At 33.2% G+C, this 26,538-nt stretch overlaps 1 protein-coding gene across 9 annotated transcripts in view; it reads right to left on the reverse strand.

Moving 5' to 3' along the window:
• LOC108376139 (scribble planar cell polarity protein) overlaps positions 1–26,538 on the reverse strand; it is a 483,715-nt gene that overhangs the window by 120,095 nt on the left and 337,082 nt on the right. For all 9 annotated transcript variants that reach the window (XM_017632340.1, XM_017632355.1, XM_017632348.1 and 6 more), the window contains 3 exons: positions 21,721–21,809; positions 20,811–21,062; positions 12,837–13,142 (listed from right to left, as the gene is read on the reverse strand). In XM_017632340.1, coding sequence (XP_017487829.1) covers positions 12,837–13,142; positions 20,811–21,062; positions 21,721–21,809 — 647 coding nt within the window. The remainder of the gene's footprint in view (positions 1–12,836; positions 13,143–20,810; positions 21,063–21,720; positions 21,810–26,538) is intronic.

Here is a 26,538-nt window from a genome sequence, read left to right on the forward strand (position 1 = left end):
AACCAAATGAAATCCAATCATAAAAAATATACAAAGCGGAGGGTTATAACTTATTTTTCATGCACACATCCAGCTTAAATTAATGGAAGTTTTAGACTACCAAAAACAGGTGTCATATGTATTTCAGAAAAACATATTTAAGTATGTATGTATCCACATTTAAAAACGTTTTACAGATGTTTTAATGTATTTTAAAAAATTAAAACAAGTAAAAAATTCAAAAGTTCTCATTCCTTAAATTCCATCAATATACTAAAGAACTAATTTAGCATAATAAGCATACGAAAATCCTTTTGAGTTAGTTAGTTAGTCTATTTTATTAACCGACTTCCAAAAAAGGAGGAGGTTATCAGTTCGTCGGAATTTTTTTTATTTTTTGTTATATGTATGTTACCGCATAACTTTGGACCACGTCAACCGATTTCGATAATTCTTTTTGCATCGGAAAGGTAGTGTCTCAGAGGTGGTCCCATACTAATCGGGTTAAGATCCGATCAGTGTATCATGAGATATATATATATATTTTTTTTATATATGAGAGTTGAAGTGTTTTTTTTCTAAAAATTACTTATAAGAGTCTAAATTCTTTAACTGGTCTGAAAAACAAGTCATTTTATTTATACAAATTTTAGATTATCATTAATTCCTTCATGATCCAATAATCGGATGTAAACCGAATTAATATGGGACCACCTATGAGGTAACACCTTCCCTTAAAAAACAAAAAGAATTATTGAAATCGGTTAACGTGGTCCAAAGTTATGCGGTAACATACATAACAAAAAAATATTCCGACGAATGATAACCTTCTCCTTTTAGTGAAGTCGGTTAAAAAAAGTGATTTCTTCTGAAACAGAATATGAGTCTCAAATAAGTGGAAATACTACCGCTCCGTTCTAACCGATTCTTATGTAAAACACCTTCTGCAATCCGAATCTTTCTTACCTCATTTCGAAGTTTTAGTAGAACGAATTTTAAAATCCTAGATAAAGAGACGATTCATACTTCATTGCATCACCTTTGAAAACTGATTTGTTAATTATCGATTCTAACTAAAGATTTTGGGTACCTGTTTTATAACGAAGTGTATAAAACTTTGATTTAAATCTCCTTATTACGTTTGATGTATATACAAATCTACATATTTATGTATTTAAATATAACTTATAATTTAAAGAGGAACTTGCTATATTCGTATCATAATTACCTATTAAATAGCAACTTTGTTCCGATTATCACTTTTAACTATATCACTATAATAGTTTCATAAAGTTTACCTTTCAGAGGTATTTGATTTAATTATACATAACTACAGATATGCCCCAATATCAGTCCGGAAAGCAAGAGGTATAACCAAATGTACTGAAAATTGTTTATTAAAAAATGTTATCAATTTAAAGGTAGTTTACAAAAATACTTTATTGTGGCTGCGTTTTATTAAATAATCAAAGCTTTTGATAGTTCGATGTGGGAGGAATAGCGATACGCTAAGATAAATGGAAGCAAAACAAGAAAATCATCATTACAGATAATCCAGATACAGAAAATGTAGTTAAGTGATCTGCAATTCGTAAATATAACACAGGACAACACTGATTTTGGTGCGACAAATGTAAAAGCCATTTTTGATAGACTTTTCTGTGCTGATTACGAGTCTGTAAGTATAAAGTTTCCATCAGCTCCAGATTTTGAGAATAACGTGGTCAAAGTGTCAAAAAATCAGGTTTTTTGCAATATTTGAGAAAATACCATCCCTGCACCTTGACCCGATGGTCACTTCTAGTCATTTATTGAACAATAACAAAAATACTGGAGTATTGTGCTATTGAAATTGTGTCAAATTTAGATCTCGCTGTTCAATAAATGGCTATAAGTTGCCTTAGAGTCAAGGTGCAAGGATGGTGTTTTCAGGGATTGTAGTCGAAAGTTCAAGTTTAATTTAAGTCTAAATGGAAGGTTCTCTCACATTTTGCTTTATTGCGGCAGGTACTCAAACTTCGCCAAAATCAGTTTTTGCCGCTCCATAAATGACTATAAGAGAGCATCAGCCCAAGGTACAGCAACGGTATTTTCAGGTTAAGTAGTCGAGGGTTCTGGCTTTAATTTTAAGCCAAAGTGTAAGATTCTATCACCTTTTGTTTCTTTGTTGAGCTTCTAAAATATTGCAAAAAACACGGGGTTTCGACACTTTGACCTCTGAAAAGCAGTTTTAACATTTGCCGCACCGATATTTTTTAAATTTTTTTTGGTCCATGTAATTCATTTCGCGTACGAGAAACACATTTTTTTTACGTTTTCGTTTTTTTTAAAAATACAAAATTGTGTTCGTAGTCGAGTTTGTACACTGAAGCAACTGCAACGACACTCTTCTTATTTTCTTATAAAATTTGCGCGCCTTATTCCTGTCTGACAGCAGCTCAAGCTATTCACACTCACGCCTCTCCCTGTCTCTATTTATTTATATGAAAGATTTTTACTTTGAATCTATTTTCTCTTCTCGAGTTTTTTACTCGCAAAACTTTAATCTCTATAGTTGTAGTAACACTGAACCACAAGATGTATTTTGAAGTTTTCTGGCAGTATTTGTACCCGATTTTCGCGAAGAAAAGCCTTGAATGTACTAAACGTTCGCTGACGTGAGTAGATACAAGTGGCCCCCAATTTAATTATGGTACATTTAAAAGTTCCATATTATCAGAAATAAGGGATTTTTCCTTGCCCTTCACAACTGAAAGTTAGAAAAGACAAAAAAAGTCAAATATCTTAAAAAAGCCAACATCAAATGTGTATATATAGAATCAGAGAAAGCTAAATCATGGACATTCTTAATCGTATATACTTTATCTCTTTAGCAAAAAAAAAAGTAATGTCCATAAAGTCCGTTCCCTTTCTATAACTATGATTCGATGTTTGTACAGTGTGACCAGTTTATGTCCATAAAAAAATAAAATAAAAATTTGTTTTTATTAATCAAAGCTGTGTTTGGAAAAGTTGAAACGGTTACGGTTTGAAGTATAAAAATTTGGTTTAAAAGGCAGTTACTCTATTAGATGGCCTTTGTTTGCCACAACACGTTTAAATAAGGCGAGGATGGCTGCTTTAAAAACCATAAAGTTGCAGTATTTGTAATCGCTAAGTTTCTGCAGCATATAACCCCAAATGCAAAAGTCCATGGGATTACAGACAGCAGAGCTCGGTGGCCATTCGCCCTTGGGAACAAATCTTTTTTTTAACGAATTATAGAACGTATGTCAGTTATAACGATATAAAGAGATCTAACCCACCGACATAACACATATTTAGTATGTCATCGTTTAAGAAATATTTTCATACGCTATTTTAAATTAAAAATAATCCAGTTTACTGAGTTGATTTTAATATATTTTATTGACAAGTTTTGTATGAGCATATACTGGTCACACTGTAGATAGGTATAAGAATAAAAGATAAACCCATAAAAGGTTACAACAAAATGATCAAGGCGGGGAGTTGCGTTGGCTCTCGGTTTGAAAGCAATCTGTGTGTCCCTCAGCATTAGAGATTTCTCACTGAAATTTAATTCACGGGCGTATTTTTGTAATGTGTTGATCACTTGCTGGAGCCGGAAAGATCGAACCAATAACTATATTTTATATAACAAACTTTGCGCTATAACCAGGACTGGCAAATCTTAGGAAAAAACTTGAAAAGTCTTTTTTTGCATATATCTGGCAGTTCTACCGGTAAGTACATGTAAATATTTGGCATATCCTATATGTGCATATTTTTCCATATATGGCAAAAGTGTTGTGCATTTTCGGGGAGGGGAAACGAAAAATGAACACAAATGCATTAATCCACATATTTACTCTCGCAATGAGGCCTCAAGCATTTGATCGTTAACAACAGCTGAACGATGAAGCTGTAAAAGCTTGAACTTGAAGATATCCAAACAGACATGGCTTGCATTGAGGCAAATTTTGGTTGTTTGATAGTAGCCATAATATAGCTTCAACTAAAAGGGTTGATGAAAGAATCTTCAGAAACTGCGAATGAGCAGTTCCAAGCCATGGCTGTACGACAATTCCACACCTCCAAACCATACCATGCTAAGTCATTAGAGTTTTAGGCAGATTTAGCATAGTATGGTTTAGAGGCGTCGAATTGGTAATACAAAAAAATAAATTATTTATAACACCACAACTAGTGTGAAGGTTTATCAAAGTACTTACCAACAGAATTAAGCATTATAAATATATTTATAAGATACAACCACTGAGTCAGCTTTAGGAATTTTGATATTTGCTAGCATTTTAAAAAATATCTCTGTGTCATTTCATTTGTTTGCTTTGCTTTTCACTCAAACCCAAGAAATGTATTTCTGTGAAACACGTTAAGGCGAAGAGTTTGGCATAAATGTAAAGATATTTTAACTTAAAGGCACCGCGCCTTTGCAATTCCTATACTATTGGATAAAAACATTAAAAGATTGAGTTAAATCTTTATTGATTTAGCATATTTAAGGGAATGCTTTGCTCAGTAATCGAGTTTTTAAAAGCGCTTAACGCTAAAACGCTTTTATAAACTTACAATGTGGTTTGTCCAGACACCTTTGCTATAATTAAAATTCCTATAAAAAGTCTAAACTAGGATTGTTCTATATCGAAAAAAGTATACCCCTATTTATTTATTTTGAAATCAAAAAATATTTCGAGGTCGCTCAAAGCGCTCAAAGTTTTTCATGTATTTTTATATGGGAAAAATAAATTTTTTCGTAGAAATAGTATACAATTCTTGAAAGTCAATATTTTTCGATCGGAAAACTCTGGTTCTCTTCAGGAGACTCCCAATAATAATACCCAATTTTTTACTTAACCATTTTTTAATACTAACGATTTTTTATTGATCGCCCCATTACATTTTTCGGGGTTTTTGTGGGTTTTTGGCGGACATATAATTATAGTTGTAATGAAAGAATTGTTAAATAAACAATCGGGTATTATTATTGGGAATCTCCTGCAGAAAAACAGAGTTTTCTGGTAGAAAAATATTGATTTTTAACTACTCTATACCATTTTTACGAAAAGATTTTTCCCCCATATAAAATACATGGAAAACTTTGGGCGCTTTGAGCGCCCTCTAAATATTTTTTGATTTGAAAATAGCAAAATGAGGGTGTATTTTTTTCGGTATAGAACAATCCTAGGGGGTGAGAGCATAAAAATTCCGACTTTACTTTTTCACATGCATTTTTGGAAACCCTAATGTACATACATATACAGTATCGGACATATCTATAGCACGCCATTTCAAAGTGATATTGTGTGCAACTTATGTTTATTTATTTATTTTTGAGAATTTTCAATTAAAATACAGTTCTTTCTCTAACAAACCCCATATAAAAACAGGTTTAACAATTTGTAGAAAACTTCAAAAAAGTGCAACAAATTTTCACCTAAGTTTCAAACTTTTTTCTCGGAAGTGTTAGTTGGTAACTAGTCTTTTGGATACCAGCCAGGGCTCAGTTAGGAAGCAGTTTGGGACTAGTCCGAAACGCAAAACTTTCGTACATTTGGGTCCAGTTGGTTGATTTGAGCACCAGTGGCCGTTTTTAGGCGTTTGAAGGCCTTTTAAGGTGTTTTAACGTGTTTTTGGACGCCGTATTTTTGGGTAGCGGTCGCCCCTCGGTACGCAATGGTAAACCTCCGAGTGAATTTCTGCCATGAAAAACAGCTTCTTATAAAAATACAATCGCCGTTCGGAGTCGGCGTAAATCTGTAGGTCTCTCTCCTTTTCGTGACAACATCAAGGCGCACGCCACAAATCAGAGGAGAAGCTCGGCCAAACACTAACATATGTGTAAGCACCAATCTATTAATATCGTTGAATTATTTTAATATATATTATAAAATTTTATACAGACAAGACTAAAAAGTAGAAAATAATATTTCTCAGCCCCTTAGAATTTGTTTTGATATCTTTTGATTTTGAAATTTTAGCAAAAGTCGTTATAAAAAATGTATGAGATTGAAAATGAAAAGCGTGGAGCACATGTAATAGACTTGAATTGATATGAAAAGTAATATATACAGATGCGTGCAACTAATTAGCAACGAAATTCAAAACGATATTGCTTGCAAATTATGTTTATTTATTTAGTTTTAATAATTTTCATTTAAAATATATTTCAATCTATTTCAGAAACCACAATAACAAAAGTTGCAAAGCTTGCACAAATTGCAAAAAAAATTAATCAAGCTTCAAAAAATTGTCATCAAAATTTCAAAATTTTTAATTAGAATATTTAGAAAATATTTTTTTAGATGGAAAAAAATCCGCAACACCCTCGACAAAACAAAAATCTAAAAAATCAACGGTAATTTTTTTAGCGACTTGAAACTTGCACTTTATTATACTAAAATTGAATGGGCTACAAAACTGCATACCCGAAAATTTTCTAAATATTCTAATTAAAAATTTTGAAATTTTGATGACAATTTTTTGAAGCTTGATTAATTTTTTTTGCAATTTGTGCAAGCTTTGCAACTTTTGTTATTGTGGTTTCTGATATAGATTGAATTATATTTTAAATGAAAATTATTAAAAATAAATAAATAAACATAATTTGCAAGCAATATCGTTTTGAATTTCGTTGCTAATTAGTTGCACGCATCTGTACGTATGTAGTATGTGGGTAAATGAATAACGATCGCATAAAATCGATCTCAATCTCTCAATTTCTCTATAGAAACTTTAGGTCTATGTTATGTAGTTTGACCATTGTCAATTTGATCTAATGCTTCGTATTGCATGCGCTCCACGTTTTCGTTTTCAATCGCATAACTTGTTTATAATGACTTTTGCTAAAATTTCAAAATCAAAAGTTATCAAAGCCAATTCTATGGGACTGAGAAATATTATTTTCTACTTTTTACTCCATTTATTAAAGCGTGGTATATTAAAAAGTTTTTATTTTATTTTATTTATTTATACATATCTTTGCCAGTTCTGGTTTTAACTTCTCCACTTCAGCTGCTTAGAAGATGAAATTTCACACTTTTTTCAAGTCATTATATCTTGACTGCTTAAACCAAAGAATTTTGTGAGCTATCTGCATACTTATCAACGAGAAAAGGTCTATTTGGAAAGTCACCAATATTGGTACTCTAAACAGGAGTTCCCAAACTTTTAAGATGATGAAACCCTTATTAAACACTTTTCTTTTTATGGAACCCCACATCAAGTTACTAAAACTTTTATTAGAAATAGCATACATACTTTTTATTAATTATCGCTTTATAGTTCGATATAATGTCTGAAAGCTGTATGCGCATTTCTGGGATAGCATCCAATTTCGACTATATTTGTTTTTTGTATAAGTGTAAGCTGAAAACCCTGTTGACAGAGTACGTTGTGACAGAGGGAAGCAAAGTTAAGATAGCCCAAAACACAGATTCAAATGTGTGTTCCAGTGTCGAAGTACTCTGAAGATCTATGAATGCTTCTTAAATGGATTTTGTACCAAACCGATATTACTACTATCATCCGAAAAATAATCTGACATCGATTTTAGGAGACTCACCAAGTGCCCAGTTATGACATTTCACATTTCATTTGGCAATTCATCGCGTTCCTTGTAGATTGTTGTATAAAAGTGGGAAACATGCAATGCTTTTCTTTTCCACACAGGTTTTTAATCCAGAAATAAAATTTGTATTTAAAGGATGATAATACTTCTCTCACCAAAAATACGTTTGTTAATTTTCCATGCAAAATTGTAGTAGTTTCACTGATCTTTTCAAAAATGTTATACGCGCTTACACCTAAGCTTCTCCAATGTATGGTGTGCGTCTTGACGCTGTTACAAAAATGTAGGGACCTACAGTTTTACGCCGCCTTCGAAATACACTCGGAGGTTTGCCTTCGCCTGCCGAGGCGACCGCTGTTAAGAAAAAAATTGTTTCTATATTTTTTGCGATACTGCTTTGACCAGGGCTCGAACCCAGGCCATTCGAAGTGGTAGAACGAACAAGATCCATAAGAAATGCGATTCCGCCATACGCGTTAACTACCGCGGGCAGCATTCTAAGCATAGCTTACAAGGTTTTATCGAGTCTATTATGTGAAAGCCTGAAGCCCACGAACTGATTGGACCTTATCAGTGTAGCTGCATGAATTCATTCAAACTTCTAGCCAAACAGAGTACAGTAGATTTGAATATTTTACTTCACATACAAAACACTCAGCGTTTGGAATTTTGTAAGTTATGAATATACATTTTGTTTTATATTTTCTACCTTCAAATGGAAGAATGTGAATGAATGAATGGAAAACATTCAAATCATTGAAACTAAGTTCGGTAAAATTTTTTTTCAGCAAACAGTTTTTTTCATATGTAATAGCCCACTAGAACCTGAAGGGAGATCTCCCTATGTGAGGAATAAAAGAGTACTCCCCTTAACCTGATTTCTGAGCAATAAGGGAGATTTGTCGGTTTTGTACTCCTTTATTACTCGTTTAGGAATCAAATAGGAGATCTCCTAAGCGAGCGACGAAATAATACTCCCCGAGGCATGATTTGGGAGCAATAAACGAGATTTGTCGGTTTTGTCCTCCTGTATTGCTCGCTTAGNTGGCCTGTGTACTTAATCTGTTTGATTTTACAAGAAAAAAGAATAAGTTTAATTTTTTGTTACAATTATTTATTTAAACATAAATAAATGAATCGAAAACTTGTTTTCACCGAATGGAAAATATACTCATTTTTAATCAGTGTAAAAGTAGAAAAGGCTCTTTAATTACTCCCTGAAGAGATTTCGGGATGACTTTTATGGGAGTCCTCCTTTATTGCTCGTTTGGGAGGAATGTGGGATGACTTTTATGGGAGTATTCCCTTATTGCTCGTTTGGGAGTAATATTGGATGACCTTTATTACTCGTTTGGGAGGTTTCTGGGAGGTTATTATGGGAGTACTCCCGTATTGCTCCCTTAGGAGGTTTGTGGGATGATATTTATGTGTATGCTCCCCGATTGCTCGTTTAGGAGGTAAAAGGGATTACTCCCCCTCCTAGGACATCCAATGTTAAAGGGAGTATACAAAATTACATGCTTATACACAGAAGCATAGGGAGCAATGGGGAGTATTCGTATACTCCCAAGGGAGTACTCACCGAGCAATCGTACGATGCTCCCAAGTTCTACTGGGAGGAGCGCAGCAATACATACATACATACATTGTATGTTCCCAGTAGAACTTGGGAGCATCGTACGATTGCTCCGTGAGTACTCCCTGAGCAGTATACGAATACTCCCCATTGCTCCCTATGCTTCTGTGTATAAGCATGTAATTTTGTATACTCCCTTTAACATTGTATGTCCTAGGAGGGGGAGTAATCCCTTTTACCTCCTAAACGAGCAATCGGGGAGCATACACATAAATATCATCCCACAAACCTCCTAAGGGAGCAATACGGGAGTACTCCCATAATAACCTCCCAGAAACCTCCCAAACGAGTAATAAAGGTCATCCAATATTACTCCCAAACGAGCAATAAGGGAATACTCCCATAAAAGTCATCCCACATTCCTCCCAAACGAGCAATAAAGGAGGACTCCCATAAAAGTCATCCCGAAATCTCTTCAGGGAGTAATTAAAGAGCCTTTTCTACTTTTACACTGATTAAAAATGAGTATATTTTCCATTCGGTGAAAACAAGTTTTCGATTCATTTATTTATGTTTAAATAAATAATTGTAACAAAAAATTAAACTTATTCTTTTTTCTTGTAAAATCAAACAGATTAAGTACACAGGCCATCGAAACTTAAATTTTGTTTTTCCTCCTCCAATAATTGTTATTTTTTTATATTTTATTTAATATCTAGTGCGCGATTTCTGAACAAAATTTTGTCCTTTTAAATTTTAACAGGCTGATAAATTAAAATTTGATTGGTATAACCGTAAAATTAAAATACATCTTTGGTTTTTTTTCTCAATATTTTTTATTGATGTCATGTATATTTTAGGATTTTTAGCAACTTGCATGAAAAGCCATAAAATAATTAATTTTAAATTTCGCTGGCCTGTGGTATTTTCTCTTTTCAAAATAGCGAGAAGCTCATTGCACATTGTCCTCGGGACACGATTTTTTATTGCCCATATTGCTGATTTTTTAGTAAGCGATGGCTCTTCATCGCCATCATATTTAGAGCAATTGGGGCTTTCGCTTTCTTCGTTTACATCAACATTACTATATGCATATTTTTCTTCCGCTTCTGCAATTAAATCGTTACTCACAACTAAATTTTGTAGCTCCTTTTTCGCAAGGCGTCTTAAATGTCTTTTTGATAAAAATTTATCGGAATCTACAAAATCATTGTAGTCAGTAATTAATACCCTCCTGGATTTCTCTTTTTACGAGACATCGCTTTTTGTTTCTAAGCGAGTAATACGGGAGTACAAAAACGAGAAATCTCGCTCATTGCTCCCAAATCATGCCTCATGGAGCAATATTTTATTACTCGTTTAGGAGACATCGCTTTTTGCTCTTAAGCGAGTAATACGGGAGTACAAAAACGAGAAATCTCGCTCATTGTTCCCAAATCATGCCTCATGGAGCAATATTTTATTACTCGTTTAGGAGACATCGCTTTTCCTCCCTAATCATGTCTCAGGGAGTATTCTGTAGTTGCTCGCTTAGGAGATCTCCCATTACGCTCCTAAGCGAGCAATACAGGAGTACAAAATTGACAAATCTCGTTTATTGATCCTAGATCATGCCTCAGGGAGCATTCTTTAGTTGCTCGCATAGGAGATCTCCCATTTGACTCCTAAGCGAGTAATATAGGAGTATAACACCGACAAATCTCTCTTATTGCTCCGAAATCAGTTCAAGGGGAGTACTCCTTTATTCCTCACATAGGGAGATCTCCCTTCAAGTTCTAGTGGGTTTGTACATATGTGCATAGAAAAAAAGATTTTTGGATATTCATACAAAAAATTGTCATTTATTTCAATTCAATTTATTTTGGCTTTGTTTGAATATTGTGATGTCGACACAAATATCAGAACAGCTATTCGCTCAAATTCAAAAAAATTTGAAGCCAAAGTCATTCATTCGTTTTGTATATGAATAATTCAAAAGCTGTTTTGAATGCATTCATGCATCCCTCTAGCTCAGGCACAATATTTTGCAAGAGCATAAATTTGCTGGCGTATGCCGATGAATCGACATTATCGCTTAAAACAAGGGCTACGTCTGTTCTGCCTTCTCGCGATTAAATAGAGAAGCAAAACGAATGGGTCTGGTGGTGGTTGGGAACCAGCATTATTACCAATAATGTCAGCCTTGAAATCCAATGGAGAACCACACTTGCCAAGTACTACTTTGGACTGAGTAGGCAATTGAGTAGTAAAGTCCTCTCTCGTCGTACAAAAATCACACTCTATAAGTCCCTTATCATGCCTGGGCCGGTGTATGCGCGGAAGCATGGATAATGAAAACATCTGATGAAGCGGCTCTTGGAGTTTTCGAAAGAAATATTATGTGAACGATGTATGGACCTTTACGCATTGGTGATGGCGAATACCGCAGACGATTTAACGGTGAGCATAGCATTTCTAATTGGCGCCAGTTGGCGCAGAAGAAAAACGACTGGTGTTAAGCACACCACACACACAGCAGTTAAAGCGCCAATAAAAAAGAAGACGATAAACTTATAGTTAATATGTAGTATTAAACCAAATTTATATAAATAAATGTCTATAGCGTTTAATCTGACGATTTTTTTGTCTTCTGTTAACCTAGTAAAATTTTCTGCTTACCATTTTTGTGAAACATTGTGAACCCAACTGCTATTTTGTATGCAAATAAACGGAACGGAAAGGGCTAAAAAGACCTACTACAAAAAATATCGGGGGAAATTTTACTGTAGGCCTCTGAAGACAGGAATTTGGAATGCTTGGAGTCAATTTATTCATAACAAGATTAATTAGTGACCAAATAACGGAAACCTTAACCCACGCAAAACCTGTTTATGGTTTAACATGGATACAAACCTTTGTTTAATATTTTGTTAAAGCCCTAAGACGTCTGTTCCATATTGGTTTTTATCAACAAGTAAATAGGTACTAACACAAAAAACTGAATTTAGACATCTTGTTCCGACGTTACATTGAGTACAGTTTGGGAAATAATTGATTGCGATAGAAGCCTGTTGGGGCGATTGAAATGATCAATTATGTTCGCGGCCACGAAAAAGGTGTGTCGTCTACGATAAAATTTATAGCTCTATAGCTCTGTAAGCAAAGCTTTCTCTGAACTAATATTTTACAGGGACATGAGTAAAAGATTTTAGAGAATTTCTACATCAGTCTCTTTAAAAAAAAAAATCCTTATGTTATTTTCGCGGTTAGTCCTCGGAATGTTGTGGCAAAAGTTCTTATTGGTTTGGTTAACAAGTATTAGTATATACAAACGTTCCTAAGAGCCATTGTCTTGCTCAACATTTTCCTCGTTACAAAATATATTAGCAACATAAATAACAATAAAACAACATACAAATGCAAAAGAATACGTTGAAGAATGAAAAATTGGTTTTGACACAATTTAATAGCTTGTTAGCACTGTTTCAAAATGAGAATGCATGTATGTACGTCTTGTGATTGTGTGTGTTGGTGTTGGTGATGGTGTTGGCGCTGGATTTGGCGTTGGTGGGATACATGAAAACAACACAAAGAGCTGAGCAAATGTAATCGTTCGATACGCACATGACAACACAAGGATATGGTACAGGGATGCAAGTAACGCCTAATAGATAACATACAAGGCAATATGTTTACAAAGGCTTATCAACATACCTGTTGCTGTTGTGGCTGTTCAACATCCTGAGGTGGTGCGGTGGCCGCTCTTTTGCCACTTGTAGAAGCTGCCGATACCAGTGCTGGTGAAACTGGTGGTGTTGTCGTGGTGGTCGTCGTCGTCGTAGTAGTGCCGGTTGCTTGTGGCGGTGAGGGAGCTCCCACAGTCGCAGGATTCGTATCGAGTGTGTGTTTCGAAATGACAACCGTTGTGGTCTTCTGAATTTTATCTTGATCATGATGCTCTGCTGGAGACTTTGGTGGAACTGAAGTGAATGCATCAGCGGCACGCACGATTTCAAGTACCTTTTCAAAACCAAATAAGAAAATAAATTTTGTTACGCATATTTTTTAAGGCTAAACTCATATGTGCATAGCGCATATTTGCTGCAAGAGTGACGTAATCAAACAAAAAAATAATAATAAATAAAGTATGCAAAGATGGCCGCTACTACGTGTTCTTCTATGCTGTGTACAAATTTCCAATACCAGTAACTCACTATCATAACCCGGTAGAACTTGGGAGCATCGTACGATTGCTCGGTGAGTACTCCCTTGGGAGTATACGAATACGGGGAGTTCCCTATGCTTCTGTGTATAAGCATGCAATTTTGTATACTCCCTTTCACATTGTATGTCCTAAGAGCGTAAGTAATCCCTTTTACCTCCTAAACGAGCAATCTTATTGCCAAAGGGATATTAGATATACCTCACATTGGGAGATCTCCCTTAAGGTTCTAGCGGGAAAACATGTATTAGTTTTTATTATATGTATAAGTATTAGACTGTGTCAAATATAACGAATATTTTTTTTTCGTTGTCCGTCACAAAAAAAGTAAAATTGTGGCAAAGTTTCAGCCCTCTATCTTCATTTTTCAGTTAGCGCTCGCAAAAATAAGAATTTTTAATGGAAAAAAGTTTTTCTGCCATTTTTTTCAATAAACAATTATATATAACCAATAAGACTTAGACCTGACTTGAGTTACCTAGAAAGTTAGAAACGATTACTCTCCGTGTCATCTTATGCTTTTTCTCTTTTTTTATTCTCAGCATTTGTATTTGTACATGCAAAATTGTAAACGTTTAATTTGTTTGAGGTAAAATTGGATAAAAATTACAATTGAAATAAATGTATTTAAACGTTCCAAATTGTGACTTTGTTTTATAACTCAACTTTAACGGTTGACGTTTGGCACTTTTTTTTTTTGACGTAGAATACGTCTTACGTTTCGATGTGGAGGCTATGCTCAAATGTTGTAGTGGTAATTTTTAGAGCTTCACGAAAACGCTCATTGCATGAGAACTTATGAAGCGATTTCAAAGCAAAGTATGGCGTTTCAAATTTCAAAATTCCAAACCTATCGGCAGATATTTTTTTAAGTAACCAATTCGGTTTCTGTCGGAGAGGCAACGGTAAATATTGGCTTATTTTGGGGTAAATTTTGAGCCTTTAAAGTGGTCTAGCAACTTAACATTTACAGATATAACTTTCATTTTCGGGATATAGGTTCTTTGGAACAATAGAAGTATTATCGTGTACAAATTTTATATAAATTCTACAAATATTGAGCATTTTAAGGCAAACAATTTTTGAAATTTTTTATTACCAAAATGCTAGAAAACCGCTCAAATGATTTTGTTTTGGTTTCCTTTAATCAAAAATTCAAGGTTTTTCCTTTCGTTTGGTATATTGGAAGTATTGGTTGATATCTTCTAAATACATATGTTTATTTTATTCAAATATATGGGCATAAATGATTATCCATACAAAAATCAATTCGTCATCATTTTGCAAACACGTGCATGCGTTGGAAGAACAGAAGGAGACAAAAAGTTTATGTGGGCAGGTAATTCGGCTTTTGAGTAACATATGCCGCAATATTTATGACCTAACCGAGCGTATGTTGTGTAAATACATACATATGTATATTAGACTGCATCACCAAAAAAAGTTGCGGTTTTTCCACCGGGATTACAAAATTTATTATAGACGTCCACCAAAATATTTCGGAAAAATATTAAGATTTAAGCGAGCTGGACCGATTTGAAAATACCTCCAAAAATTAAGTTTTTTGTGAATAAAAATAGTTTTTTAAAGAACTTTTTGAAAAAAGTGCCCCCAGATGACAAATTAGATTAAGCTTAAAAATTCTGCATAAAAATATTTGCAAATCTTTTCAACGGAATCGTAAGAATGAGATTTTTGATGCTGTTTTTTTTTCTTTTTTCAAAGATTGGTTTACGAAAAACATGAACAACTAGGCCAACAAAAAAAATAAAAATTCTGATTTAGACTTATGGGACTCAGTAGAAAGGTATTTTCACACTGTCTTATTTCTGGTCAAAAAAAAATTTCATTCGTGTGCCATCTTGTTTTTTCGAATACCAACACATCTTAATTCAACTTTGAATGACGTTCGTTCATCCTACCTTCCTCTTCCATCCTTTGAATCAGTTTATTAGCAATGACACCTCTTAAGTCTAAACCGGAAGAGTTTAGGTTCAGTTATTCAAGTTTTTCCTATACCAGTCTTTGAAAAAAGTTAAAAAACAGCATCAAAAATCTCATCATTACGATTCCGTTCAAAAATTTTTTTTTTAATATTTTTATGCAAATATGTATTTTAAGCTTAATCTGTTTTGTCATCTGAGGGGACTTTTCTCAAAAAGTTCTTTACGAAACTATTTTTATTCAAAAAAAAATCCATTTTTGGAGGTATTTTCATATCGGTGCAGCTCACTTAAATCTTAATATTTTTCCGAAATATTTTGTTGGACGTCTTAAAATATAATAGATTTTATAATTCCAATGGAAAAGTAGTACCGATTTTTTTTTGTATGGGGAGTGATGCAGTCTAATGTAAATATGTTGATTGCAGTTAATGTGGATCTGTTTTTCTTTTAGTAATCTAAGTATGTATGTATACAGTGAAACCTCCCTTGGGCGGACACTCACCGTCAGTCATTTTTTGTCCGCCCAAGAGAGGTGTCCGCTTAATGGAGGGGAAGCCTATTTTAGAACTTTTTAATGTTTTAATTAATTGAATAGTCACTATTTCTTATTTGAATAAAAGATATTGATATTACATCGTTCAAACAAAAATGTGCATGTATTTTTTCAAAAGTGCACATTTCATTTATGTGCGTAAGTACATATTAAGTAATAACAAAATAAAAATAAATATTACATTTTAGTCCATAAACTACATAAAATCATAGCTTCATTACATAAAAAACTGGGAAATTGTCGATTGACGTAAATTTTATTTTTAATATTTTTCAGTGTCAGTACCTTTTTCATCAATAGTTTTCATGTTTTTATCAGTCTCCAAGGGTTTCTGACAATTCAAATAACGAACCTAAACCACTGCGCAAACCAAACTAAATGTGTGCATAACAATCACATTTTGTGCGGGAAGTCCCCTTTTTCCATTTAGTAGTCCGCCTATGAGGAGTTCGCGTCCGCTCAACGGAGGTTTTTGTTTGATTTGTTATGAAAAGAAATCTTAATGTCCGTTGATAAGAGGTTCGCGTCCGCCCAATAGAGTTTTTGTGTCAATTTTATGCAAAATAACTGTCCGCGTCCGGCCAAGAGAGTGTCCGCTTAAGAGAGAGTAATTTGTTCCGAAATGTATACTTAAAACTTGGTATAGGAAAAAATCTCCGCCCAAGGGAGGTGTCCGTCTAATAGAGGTGTCCGTTAGGAGAGGTTTCACTGTATATGAATGCCTAATACGCGAAACCTTTTTCGTCATATCAGATCTGTATTGTTCGTTCGATTTTACAAAATGAGGTATCAAATTAAAGGGCTTGGCCTGTGGATGTGCAATAACTTCTTATTTTTTTCAAAAAAGGGGTGCCACCTGATAAAAAAATAAAATTCACATTATTTTTAAGTTAAATCAATTATTACGCTTGAGTATCGATCGAAATAGTTTTGAAAATGCTTTATTTCTTATTTATATGTAGGAGGCTGGCCAACTATTTCAAAAAGCAAGTTCGACTTAAATAAAGGCAGAAAACTGAAAGGTATATCCTGATATGGATATCCGATGAAAGAGGTTGTTGTTTGAAAATATTTTGCAGAGGGTTGCCACCTTGTTACAAAGTTAGATTCAATATAAGCAATAGGTTAAATAAATTACTTTAATATGAGTATATGTAAATCAAAATTGCTTTGAAGAAACTTCATTTCTAAACTGCATGTAGGAGGGTTTCCATCTGATTTTATAATTAAATTCAATTTTAATTAAGAGTATTAGATAATTTAAATGTGTATCACAATACAAGTGTCAGACAAAAAAGGTTTAACGAGGTTTTGGTTTAAAGATAGTTTGAACAGGATTTCCATCTGTTTGAAAAGTCGAATTAAATTAAATTACATGAAATATTGAAATATGGGCGTCAAACAAAGGAGTATTATGAAATATTTATTTTGAGCATTTATAACATTAAAGAGGAATTCCATCCGTGTAAAAAGTAAAACTTAAATTATTTAATAAGTGAAATGAATGGTGGAGTGCAAGAAGACCCGCGGATATAACGCCCATGGGCTTTATTTCCCAAAAAAAAAAAAGAAATAAAGCCCATGGGCGTTATTTCCATTTCGAAGGGGAAATATCGCCCACCAATAAAATAAGTGCAATAATGGCGGCGGACTTTATTGCCCAAAGAAAAGGAAATAACACCCGCTTAATTTATTTCTTAAAAAAAAGGAAATAAAACCCGTGAGTAATACTTTCTCTGGCTTTATTTTACTGAAACTTTTGCATAAAATGGAACGTATTTTACACGAATTGCGCTCTATTTTTGCATACAGTGTAGTTCTGCGTTAAATTCCCTTCTGCAGTATACGCATAAAATCGAACGGTATTTTTGCCAATAACTGACAAGCGATTTGAAATTAAAGGTGAATTGTTACTGTTTTTTTAGCCTTCAATGCGATGAGCATATTTGCTCTCAGCGATCTAGGTTTTACAGTGGTGGCGGGCAAACGCGGACGGCTGCGGCACGCGCGCCAATATACTCGACAATCGACGAAAGTATTTATTTAGCTTTATACTTTTTCCTGTTCCTTTTCTTGTTGAGAATTTAATTTATTTAATTCTAATACACATGTACATATACACCAGAGTTGTGAAAAAAGCATTAATGGTACTTAAAGCACTAATGTTAATGTAAAATTTAATGCATTAATTTTTGAAATTTAATGCAAATAAAAATTTTAATGCATTAAGTCTGAAAAATATAATGCTAATGAAAATTATTTTCATTAAATCTGTGTTCGTATGAAAAAGTAGCTTATGTCGAACAGCCGGCTTTAGTATAATGCGGCATTCCCTTTATTCTTTAAACGCCGAGAAATTTTTCGATGAGACTTAATAAGAATAATGACTTGCTAGTATCGGAACTATTTCTGGCACGTTTATTTGCCAAACGTTGTTCAACAGCTCAGCTGCTGTGAGTCATTCGCAATCGCATGCTGCGAATGCCGATTTATACTAAATCCAGCCCTTCGACATAAGCTACTTTTCCATACGACCACAGAAATTATCCAAACTAATGCTAATGAAAAAATTTTAATGTATTAAAATGTTTAATGATTTCGTTCGTTTGCATTAATAAAAACCATTAAATTTATTTTCTCGTGAAATATAAATAACTTTTTTTGCAAGGACTTCAAATAGTTACTAATAGTTTTTTTTAGCTTCATTCTATTATGTTTATTTGAAGCAAAAATTCTTGTAAGCAGTTTTAGATGTTTTATGAAAATAAAAGCAATGTGCGTGCAACTCATTGTGCTTTTGTAGACTTTTATGTTGATTTTAGGTGCATACCGATTATATTATGGGCCAAAAACGGACAGTTAGCCAATTTAGCAGCACATGTCCACGACTGAAGACCTATTCTGATCTAAATCATTCAACAAACCATTTTAGTTCCATTTGACAATGTGTTTTTACCTATCTGACTACAAATGCCATTGAATTTGACATAGTGAAAATTTTTTAAAGCCCGTGGGCTTAATTTCTTTTTCGAAAAGGCAATAACGCCCGTGGGCTTTATTTCTTTTTTTTTTTTAGGAAACAAACCCCATGGGCGTTATTATTATTATTATGAGTTATTAAAGTATGGGTATAAATTGACATGGGTACCATATATTTAAGAAATTAAATTCAACTTGAATTAAGGGAATTATATACACAATTTAAATTTGTATCGCAATATGTGTGTAAGTCGGAAAAGGTTTAACAAGGTTTTGGTTTTAGAATGTTTTGAATAGAGTTTCCATATGTTTTAAAATTAGAATTTAATTATAGTAAGCATAAGCTAAATGATATATTAAAATATGACGTGAAACAAAGGTGGTAAGATATCCCTAGTTTGAATATTTAGAATATTAAAGAGGGTTACAACTTCTTTAAAAAGGTAAACTCAAAATATTTAATAAGTTAAAGCAATTATTAAAAATATGGGTATCAAATTAAATGGGATTAAAAGGCTTTATTTCTGAGCTGTATTTGGGAGCGTTGTCACGTATTTAAAAAAGCAAACTCAACTAAATTCATCAGGCACATGGAATTTGTAGGTATCACAACATCAGATGCATGAGATTTTTTTATTTCTTAACTATATTCTTCTTATACTTAGCTAACTTATGCACAAATTCGAAGACGAGGATAATGAGAAGACGAGCACGAACACGAAGAAGAATACCAATACGGGGACCTAGGCTAATATAAAAATTAATATAAATTTCTGCAGTATAATACGAAATAAAAATGAATCCAAGTAGTCATACACGTCATGGCATATCGTCAAAGTACAAAACCGCGTCTCGTCATTTTGCAAACTGACAACTGTAACTGACATTTGCTGCCAAAAAATGGATTTGCTCACACAAGCTCTTGGCTCAACCCTTATCCATTCGTCCTGAAATATACTAGCCAGAAATGCGATTGCTTTATAAAAAAGAGAACCATTTTGGAATATGAGTGTTTTTACTATCTAGAAAATAATTTATGCAACCTCACATTTTTGCACTATCTTGATACACGGTGTTGCATTTTGTTGATACGCGGTTTTGTACTTTAAACGACGATATGCATGTATATTTATAAGCTGATGGTACATGTGATTGAAGTTAATGTGGATCTGCTTCTCTATAGCTAATTAGTAATATTTTTCAATTCATATTGATATTGGCGCTGGACTGATCCTTTTTTGTTGAAAGTTCCGTTCATTTTTGTCTTTATATATAAACACACTTTGTATGAAATAAAATTACTGACACCGTCAACAAACAAAACAATTGGGTGCAATTGTTAAAGTTAAAATTATTAATTAAAATTAATTAATATTTTTTAATATTTTTTTTTGCTAATGAATTTTTGTACTTTTTCTATGTAGGCACGAATTTCTTATAAATTAGGGAAGACCGTTCGCAGCAAAATGTCCAAAAACTAACGCCAGCTTTCGTAAATTACAATTGTTGTCAGTTGGAACTTGCATTTAATCAGACTAAAATTGTATGGACTATAAAACTGCATACCCAAAAATGTTGAAACTGTAATGAAATTTGTTGAATTTTCCTAAATTTTTTATAAACTTTAAAACTGTGATTTATATGGTTTTTGTTAAAGCTTGCACAATATTTGTATAGAAATAAAATTAACTCGAAATACATATGTATGTATAGGATATGAATATCTAAAAAAAAGTCTACACGTGGTCACTTGTTTGAGTTACCGTACATATATAGGGTGCATTCCAAAACGTTAAAATACCAAGCATCAGTCTCTTTTATTTCTAAACCAGACTAGAAGAAAAAGTCTAACTTGCGCAAGCTAGTTGAAAATTAGCGTCTTACCGAGGTTGCGCACATTTGGCTTTGTATTTTGATGTTTTGGAATGCACCCATACATAAATATAAGCCAGGTGGTTTAAACATGTTATTTTTTTTTAATTGCATACCTTTTCCGGAGTGCTCTTTTCCTTTGGTTGTGCCAACGTTTTGTCGGCATTGGTTAAAGTGGTAATCGCATCTTGAGGAGTTTGTGATGACTGCGGAACGCCACTTTTTGATGTATCGCTTTCAGCTACATTCTGCTGCGACAAAAAGCATACACTCGGCGGAATGGTGGGCGAGTGGGCCAATGCCGCCACAGATGCTAATACTGATGGTTCGTTATTCGTCTCGGTTTTCGGTGCAAAAACTTCAAAATCCTACGGAGTAGAAGAAAATTTACAAAATTGTAGATTATCTTTAACAACCATCCCTCCTTCTATTTTCCACACCTATGCTCGCATAAGATCGGTTTTGTTTGTTTACCGCAAGGTATGTGTGGGAAAAACAAATACAATGAACAGATGAAAGCAGAAACGAGTAGTATGGATACAACTACTTAGCTCATTAAGAAATTGTTTAGATTAAATGTTTCGGATTTAAACGAGATGATGCTCTATTCGCACACCTCTAACGGGTTGGCGAATTGAAAGCCGCAATTAAATAAAACCATGTCGAAGCAGCCACAAAACAGCTCCCAATTGGACGCAATAAGACGGCAATAAATTTGATATTTTTTTAAGGAGTTTCTTGGGTCATAATAACTGTAAATACATACATTAAATGGGAGGCCCATCTCTCACACTGGGCCTATTTTTTTTTTTAATTCCGATTTCATAAATTAATTCTATAGGCAAACTTGTATACATCAAATATGTATCATATAGGTGGCATAATTATAACAACACCAATGTGCATATATACATATGTACATATGTGCATATATAGAGGGCTCATATACAATTATTGAACAAAGAACAATATTTAACTCTCTAAATAAAAAATAATAATTCATTAAATTAAGCTGTGTGTACTCACTTGTCGTATGCGCTCATCTTCGTCCCTATCCAAGCTGGACATACTCTGACTTTGGCTCAGTTCAGAACCTGTTTCAGAAGCACGGGAACCTTAACACAGAAAAGGAACAATTAAGAAATGAGCATAACTATGTGTTCATGTATGTACATATCTAAATAACATAAATAAGTAAATACTCGTAGTTAACAGATGATGCATATGAAACGCTCGTATCTATATATATTTTTTTTGCAGTATAATAAATTTTATATCCAAAAAATGGATACTGCGGGTTTTTCCAACCCTGTAGGGACCTCAATAACTGCAAATGCATTATAAGTTCAATATTTTTAAACTAGGTGTGACTACGACTGGACTACTTCAACTGACTACTTTTACATGACGCTGTGGCAAAAAAGTTAGTTTGTTTCAGCTAACTTCAAACTGTTCTGTGCAATCTAACATAATGTTTTTGGTACTCTTGGTTTTTGTATTTATTTTAGATTATTACATAAATATATGATAACTATTTAGTTGGCATGTATAAATGTAAAGAAGTGCTATTATCGTACATATGTAACATATGTATGTGCATACATACACATATGTGCATTAGACTACGTCAAAAAAAAACATCCTGCAACGCAACCGGAATAAGACTCAAATTTTAACATTTGGTATAGTAATGATCCTCCATGAATCTCCCCTCTTTACGACTATTCTAAGACGTTCCGCGTCGAGCCTTTAGTTTTACCATAGGAATTACACGTAAGAAAATGAGAAATTAGGACTCTACAGTTTAGCAAGGTTTGACTATTTTTTTTATGAAAGTAAATCTCCTTTCCTTACAAAAACCAAAAAAATGCAAATTTCAAACTTTCCAAAAGAAGTTTTTGATGGTAACGTGAGCTCCGATTAATCTTTCAGCCATGACAATAATGTCAAACTTAAAATATAGCTTTAATGGTATTATATTCTCACTCATAATTCCACTCTGCAATAACATTTTGTTATAAATGCAAAATCCTCTATTTACACAATTATGCTGGAAAATTGTTTTTGTTAACATTTTTTGGGACAGGTAAGTTACATGTGCCTATGTATGTATGTATATGTTACCGGTAAAATCAGATCTTAGGTCAAACTAGTTTCGCCCAGGCAATCTTCCATATCCCGTCAAATATAGAGTCATTAAACTCCATTACTCCATTTTTTCTCAAGGGCCACCAAGAGTGGAAAACTGTTATTATTATTTCTATTGCCAAACTAAATAGAATCAATTCATTAGTTTCTAACTACATACCCATTTCCCTCCTCCCCTGCATATCTAAATTATTACGCTGGAAAAATAGTGACAGGATGTACAATGCTGTTAAGTCTTTCCTTTACAACCGGAAGTTCGCTGTTCGTGTCAATAACTGTTCCTCTCTTTAATCGTGTCCCACAAGGATCACCACTTTCAGTTATTTTATTCAATATAGCCTTTGGGAAAGTTAGCTCCATTATATTTTTTCTAAGACTAAGGACTTGACACCCCTATCCGCTATACTGACACATTGAAAATATTGGGAATAAGTTTTGACAATAAACTTACTTAAAAGCTGCACTGTCATAATGTAAGATTAAGCTTACTTGCTAGACTAAATATTATAAAGTTTTTATCACCCAAGTATTTTTTAGTTCATATAACTACACTGGTATATGTAATTAGGGCTTTTATATTAGGAAAAATTTACTTTGGACTCGTAATTTACGGACACTGCGCAAAAAGTATCTTAAATTGCTAGAAACACCTCACCATGCAGCAGTCAGAAGAACCATAAGCATGGGGTAAAGTACAAAACAAAGATGCGCATCACAAAGATTGTTCACTGCAGAAATGAGGCTTTATTCTTTCACGCTGAATCCTGCTTTCAACAAAAAAAAAGCCGATGAAACAAGCAATCAGCTTTATTTCGTATATTAAGCTACATCAAAAAATTAGACATTATATCTACTCCGATGCCTACTAAAGTAAAAACTTTACCGCAAGGGCATTTGCCCAGTTCTATACTCATAAATGACCTGGAACTTATTTTCACAGACGGTTCCAGATATGATACCAGGTGTTCTTTTGCGGTAACAAAAGGACTTGGACAATTGTCGTCGGTGCTTTTCCCGCTTACTACTCGGCATTTACAATTGCTAGAAGATGTACCTTACGCGTCTAAAAACGAAGGAAATTACCTCATATGCATGGACAGTAAACCAGCTATCGAAGCCCTCTTTAACAGTGTTAATGATTTTCATATAATTTCAAAATCACGTGAAATACTCTTTCGACACAAAAACACCATTAAAATTATGTGGTTACCTGGCCACGTCGGAATAGAAGGGACCGAGTTTGCAGACCAGTGATTTATGGGTTAAAAACTTAGTTTAACATAACATTTACATCTAAAGAACTGACATTCTCATTATTCTGCAAAACCCGCTACCAGCAAATTTTTTTATATAGTTACAATTTCAATTGCAATAACCTCTATCTAATCTTTAAACTAAAATTAAATGAATTAAAGGTAAAATCCTAGTATTAATATATAGCGTGAATTTTTAAGACATGCGTGGGTACTTAAAATTATTAACACTTTTAAAAATAGCTGCCAAAACAGTTTTTTTGCTCTCCTGAAAAATTGAGTTTTTGCAGATAGAGGGTATTGAATATAAGCCCTAGATATGTATTGTGTGGCTGAAAAAAGGTCATAATACTAGTGGTAGAAATAAAATAAACGCCTTATTTCAACCAGTTTAGTCTATATTTCTTTTCTTTACTTAATATTTAAATTTTTTTATAAAAGTCTATCTCATTTTATAATTAACTGCAAATAAATGCGCATTTCATAATTTGTACAAAAATTATAAAAATGCAAAAAAAATTACTAAAATTGGAAATTTTTTACTCAGCATTTTTAGAAAAAATTTAGGTACGCAGTTTTATAGCCCATTAAATTAAAGTAGGGTAAAATGAAGCTTCATGCAATTACAAAATACCGTTTATTTTGGGAATTTTTTAAACGATGCTGGGCATTTTCTACCATATAAACAAATTTCCGAACATACTGTATATGGAAAAAAATTCGTGACAAAAATCAATGTTACTTTTAATCACTTGAAACTTGCACTTTATCCTCCTGCAATTTAATGGGCTATACTTATAAAATTGCGTACAAAAATTCTGAGTAAAAAGATTGAAACAGTTTGAAACAAAAAAAAAAATTTAAAACACACAAAGCAATCAATATACTCAAGACACTACGGCCCAAATACATAAATTTCGGGTTCAAAAGGACGAACAGATATTGAAATGCCCCTTTTATAATTTTTTTTTAAGCTAATAAAATTAGAAAGTCTATATTCGAGGACGTCGTAGAGTTTATATCAGTCCTAAACATATAATTTTTTCAAAATAAATATTACAAAATTTTGAGGATATTCAAGCATACAATTTTTAAGGACATTTTTAATACCTTATGCATCAAAAAATTTAATATGTTCTTTCTCTACAGAATTTTCTCTTTAATTTGATACCCATACTGTTTTCCTAAGTACACTGCACTACATTTTTTAAACCATTTTTTGAATTACTCATATTATTCAATTTTCAAAGCCCTTTTAAAAAATCCTGACGTCAGAGAGAAAAGCTAAAAACGCTATTTTACTGCATACATTTGGCCCTTGGCTTCGTGAATATATTGAATCTTTGTGTGTAAAATTGCCTGTCGCACGGTGTTATGTGTATGTATAATTAGCTAGACATATGAGCCATTCTTTTTTAGGTCGGACGGATTTCGTAAAAAAATTATTTCATCTCCGATTCGCTTCAAATTTTCTGCAAATAAAATTTTAATTCTTGCAAAAACTCGATGTTTAACACCTTACTAAATATATCTCAACATAAGTTTTGGAAAACAAATTGCAAAAAATTCTCACAAAATAAACCATCTCGTCATAAAGAAAAATTTTTTAAAAATAGTTCTTGAAAAACCCCCATGTTTTTGAACCACGTTTTTTATGGAGAATTAAAAAAGGATTGCGATGGTATAATTTTAAATCCCTAACTCACTGGTCTTCACTATGCAAATAAACTTCAAAAAGTTTAACTGTTAATAGTTAAGTTAGCTTTAGGACAATCTTGACCACCTTATATATAGAACTTAATACTTCTGTCTTTAGCTTTAAAACGACGTTAAGATGAAGTCTCTACGATGGGCAGAACCCGAGATTTGAAGGAGTACATGATTAGTCAAAATCACGAAAAAATGCAAACTTTGACAGATCATATCTCCAAAGAAAAACGCGAAACAAAAAATTCCTCCAACACGTGTCAGTTTATTTCATGTATAGAACCCATAAAAAAATTTTGAAGTTAATCGAAAGTGTGACATCAAATTTGATGTCCGATATTAAAAAGAATGTCTCATATATTAAAAAAAGATTAAATATTAAACAACAGAAGTATAGCGAAAACTGTACAATAATATTTAACGCCATATAAATCCACATTTCAAACTATATAGAGAAATTAAAAAAAAAGTAAGTGCGCCTGGGCCGCAATGGAGAAGTGAAACTTACGTTACATACATATCTATTTCGTCTACATACATATCTACATCTGCCTTTGCTTAACGTTAAATTTTTTGTCTATCTAGATCCCTATTTCTACCCCTGTTCGTTCTAACGGGTGATTTTTTTGAGGTTAGGATTTTCATGCATTAGGTCTATTCATGATGAAATTTCAAAGCATACTGAGCATCTTTCTCTTTGACACCATGTCTGAAATCCCACGTGATCTGTCAAATA

Source organism: Rhagoletis zephyria, unplaced genomic scaffold (assembly GCF_001687245.7).
Source record: "Rhagoletis zephyria isolate East Lansing unplaced genomic scaffold, Rhagoletis_zephyria_1.1 Rzeph_scaffold_00097, whole genome shotgun sequence".
Taxonomy (NCBI): Eukaryota; Metazoa; Arthropoda; class Insecta; order Diptera; family Tephritidae; genus Rhagoletis; species Rhagoletis zephyria.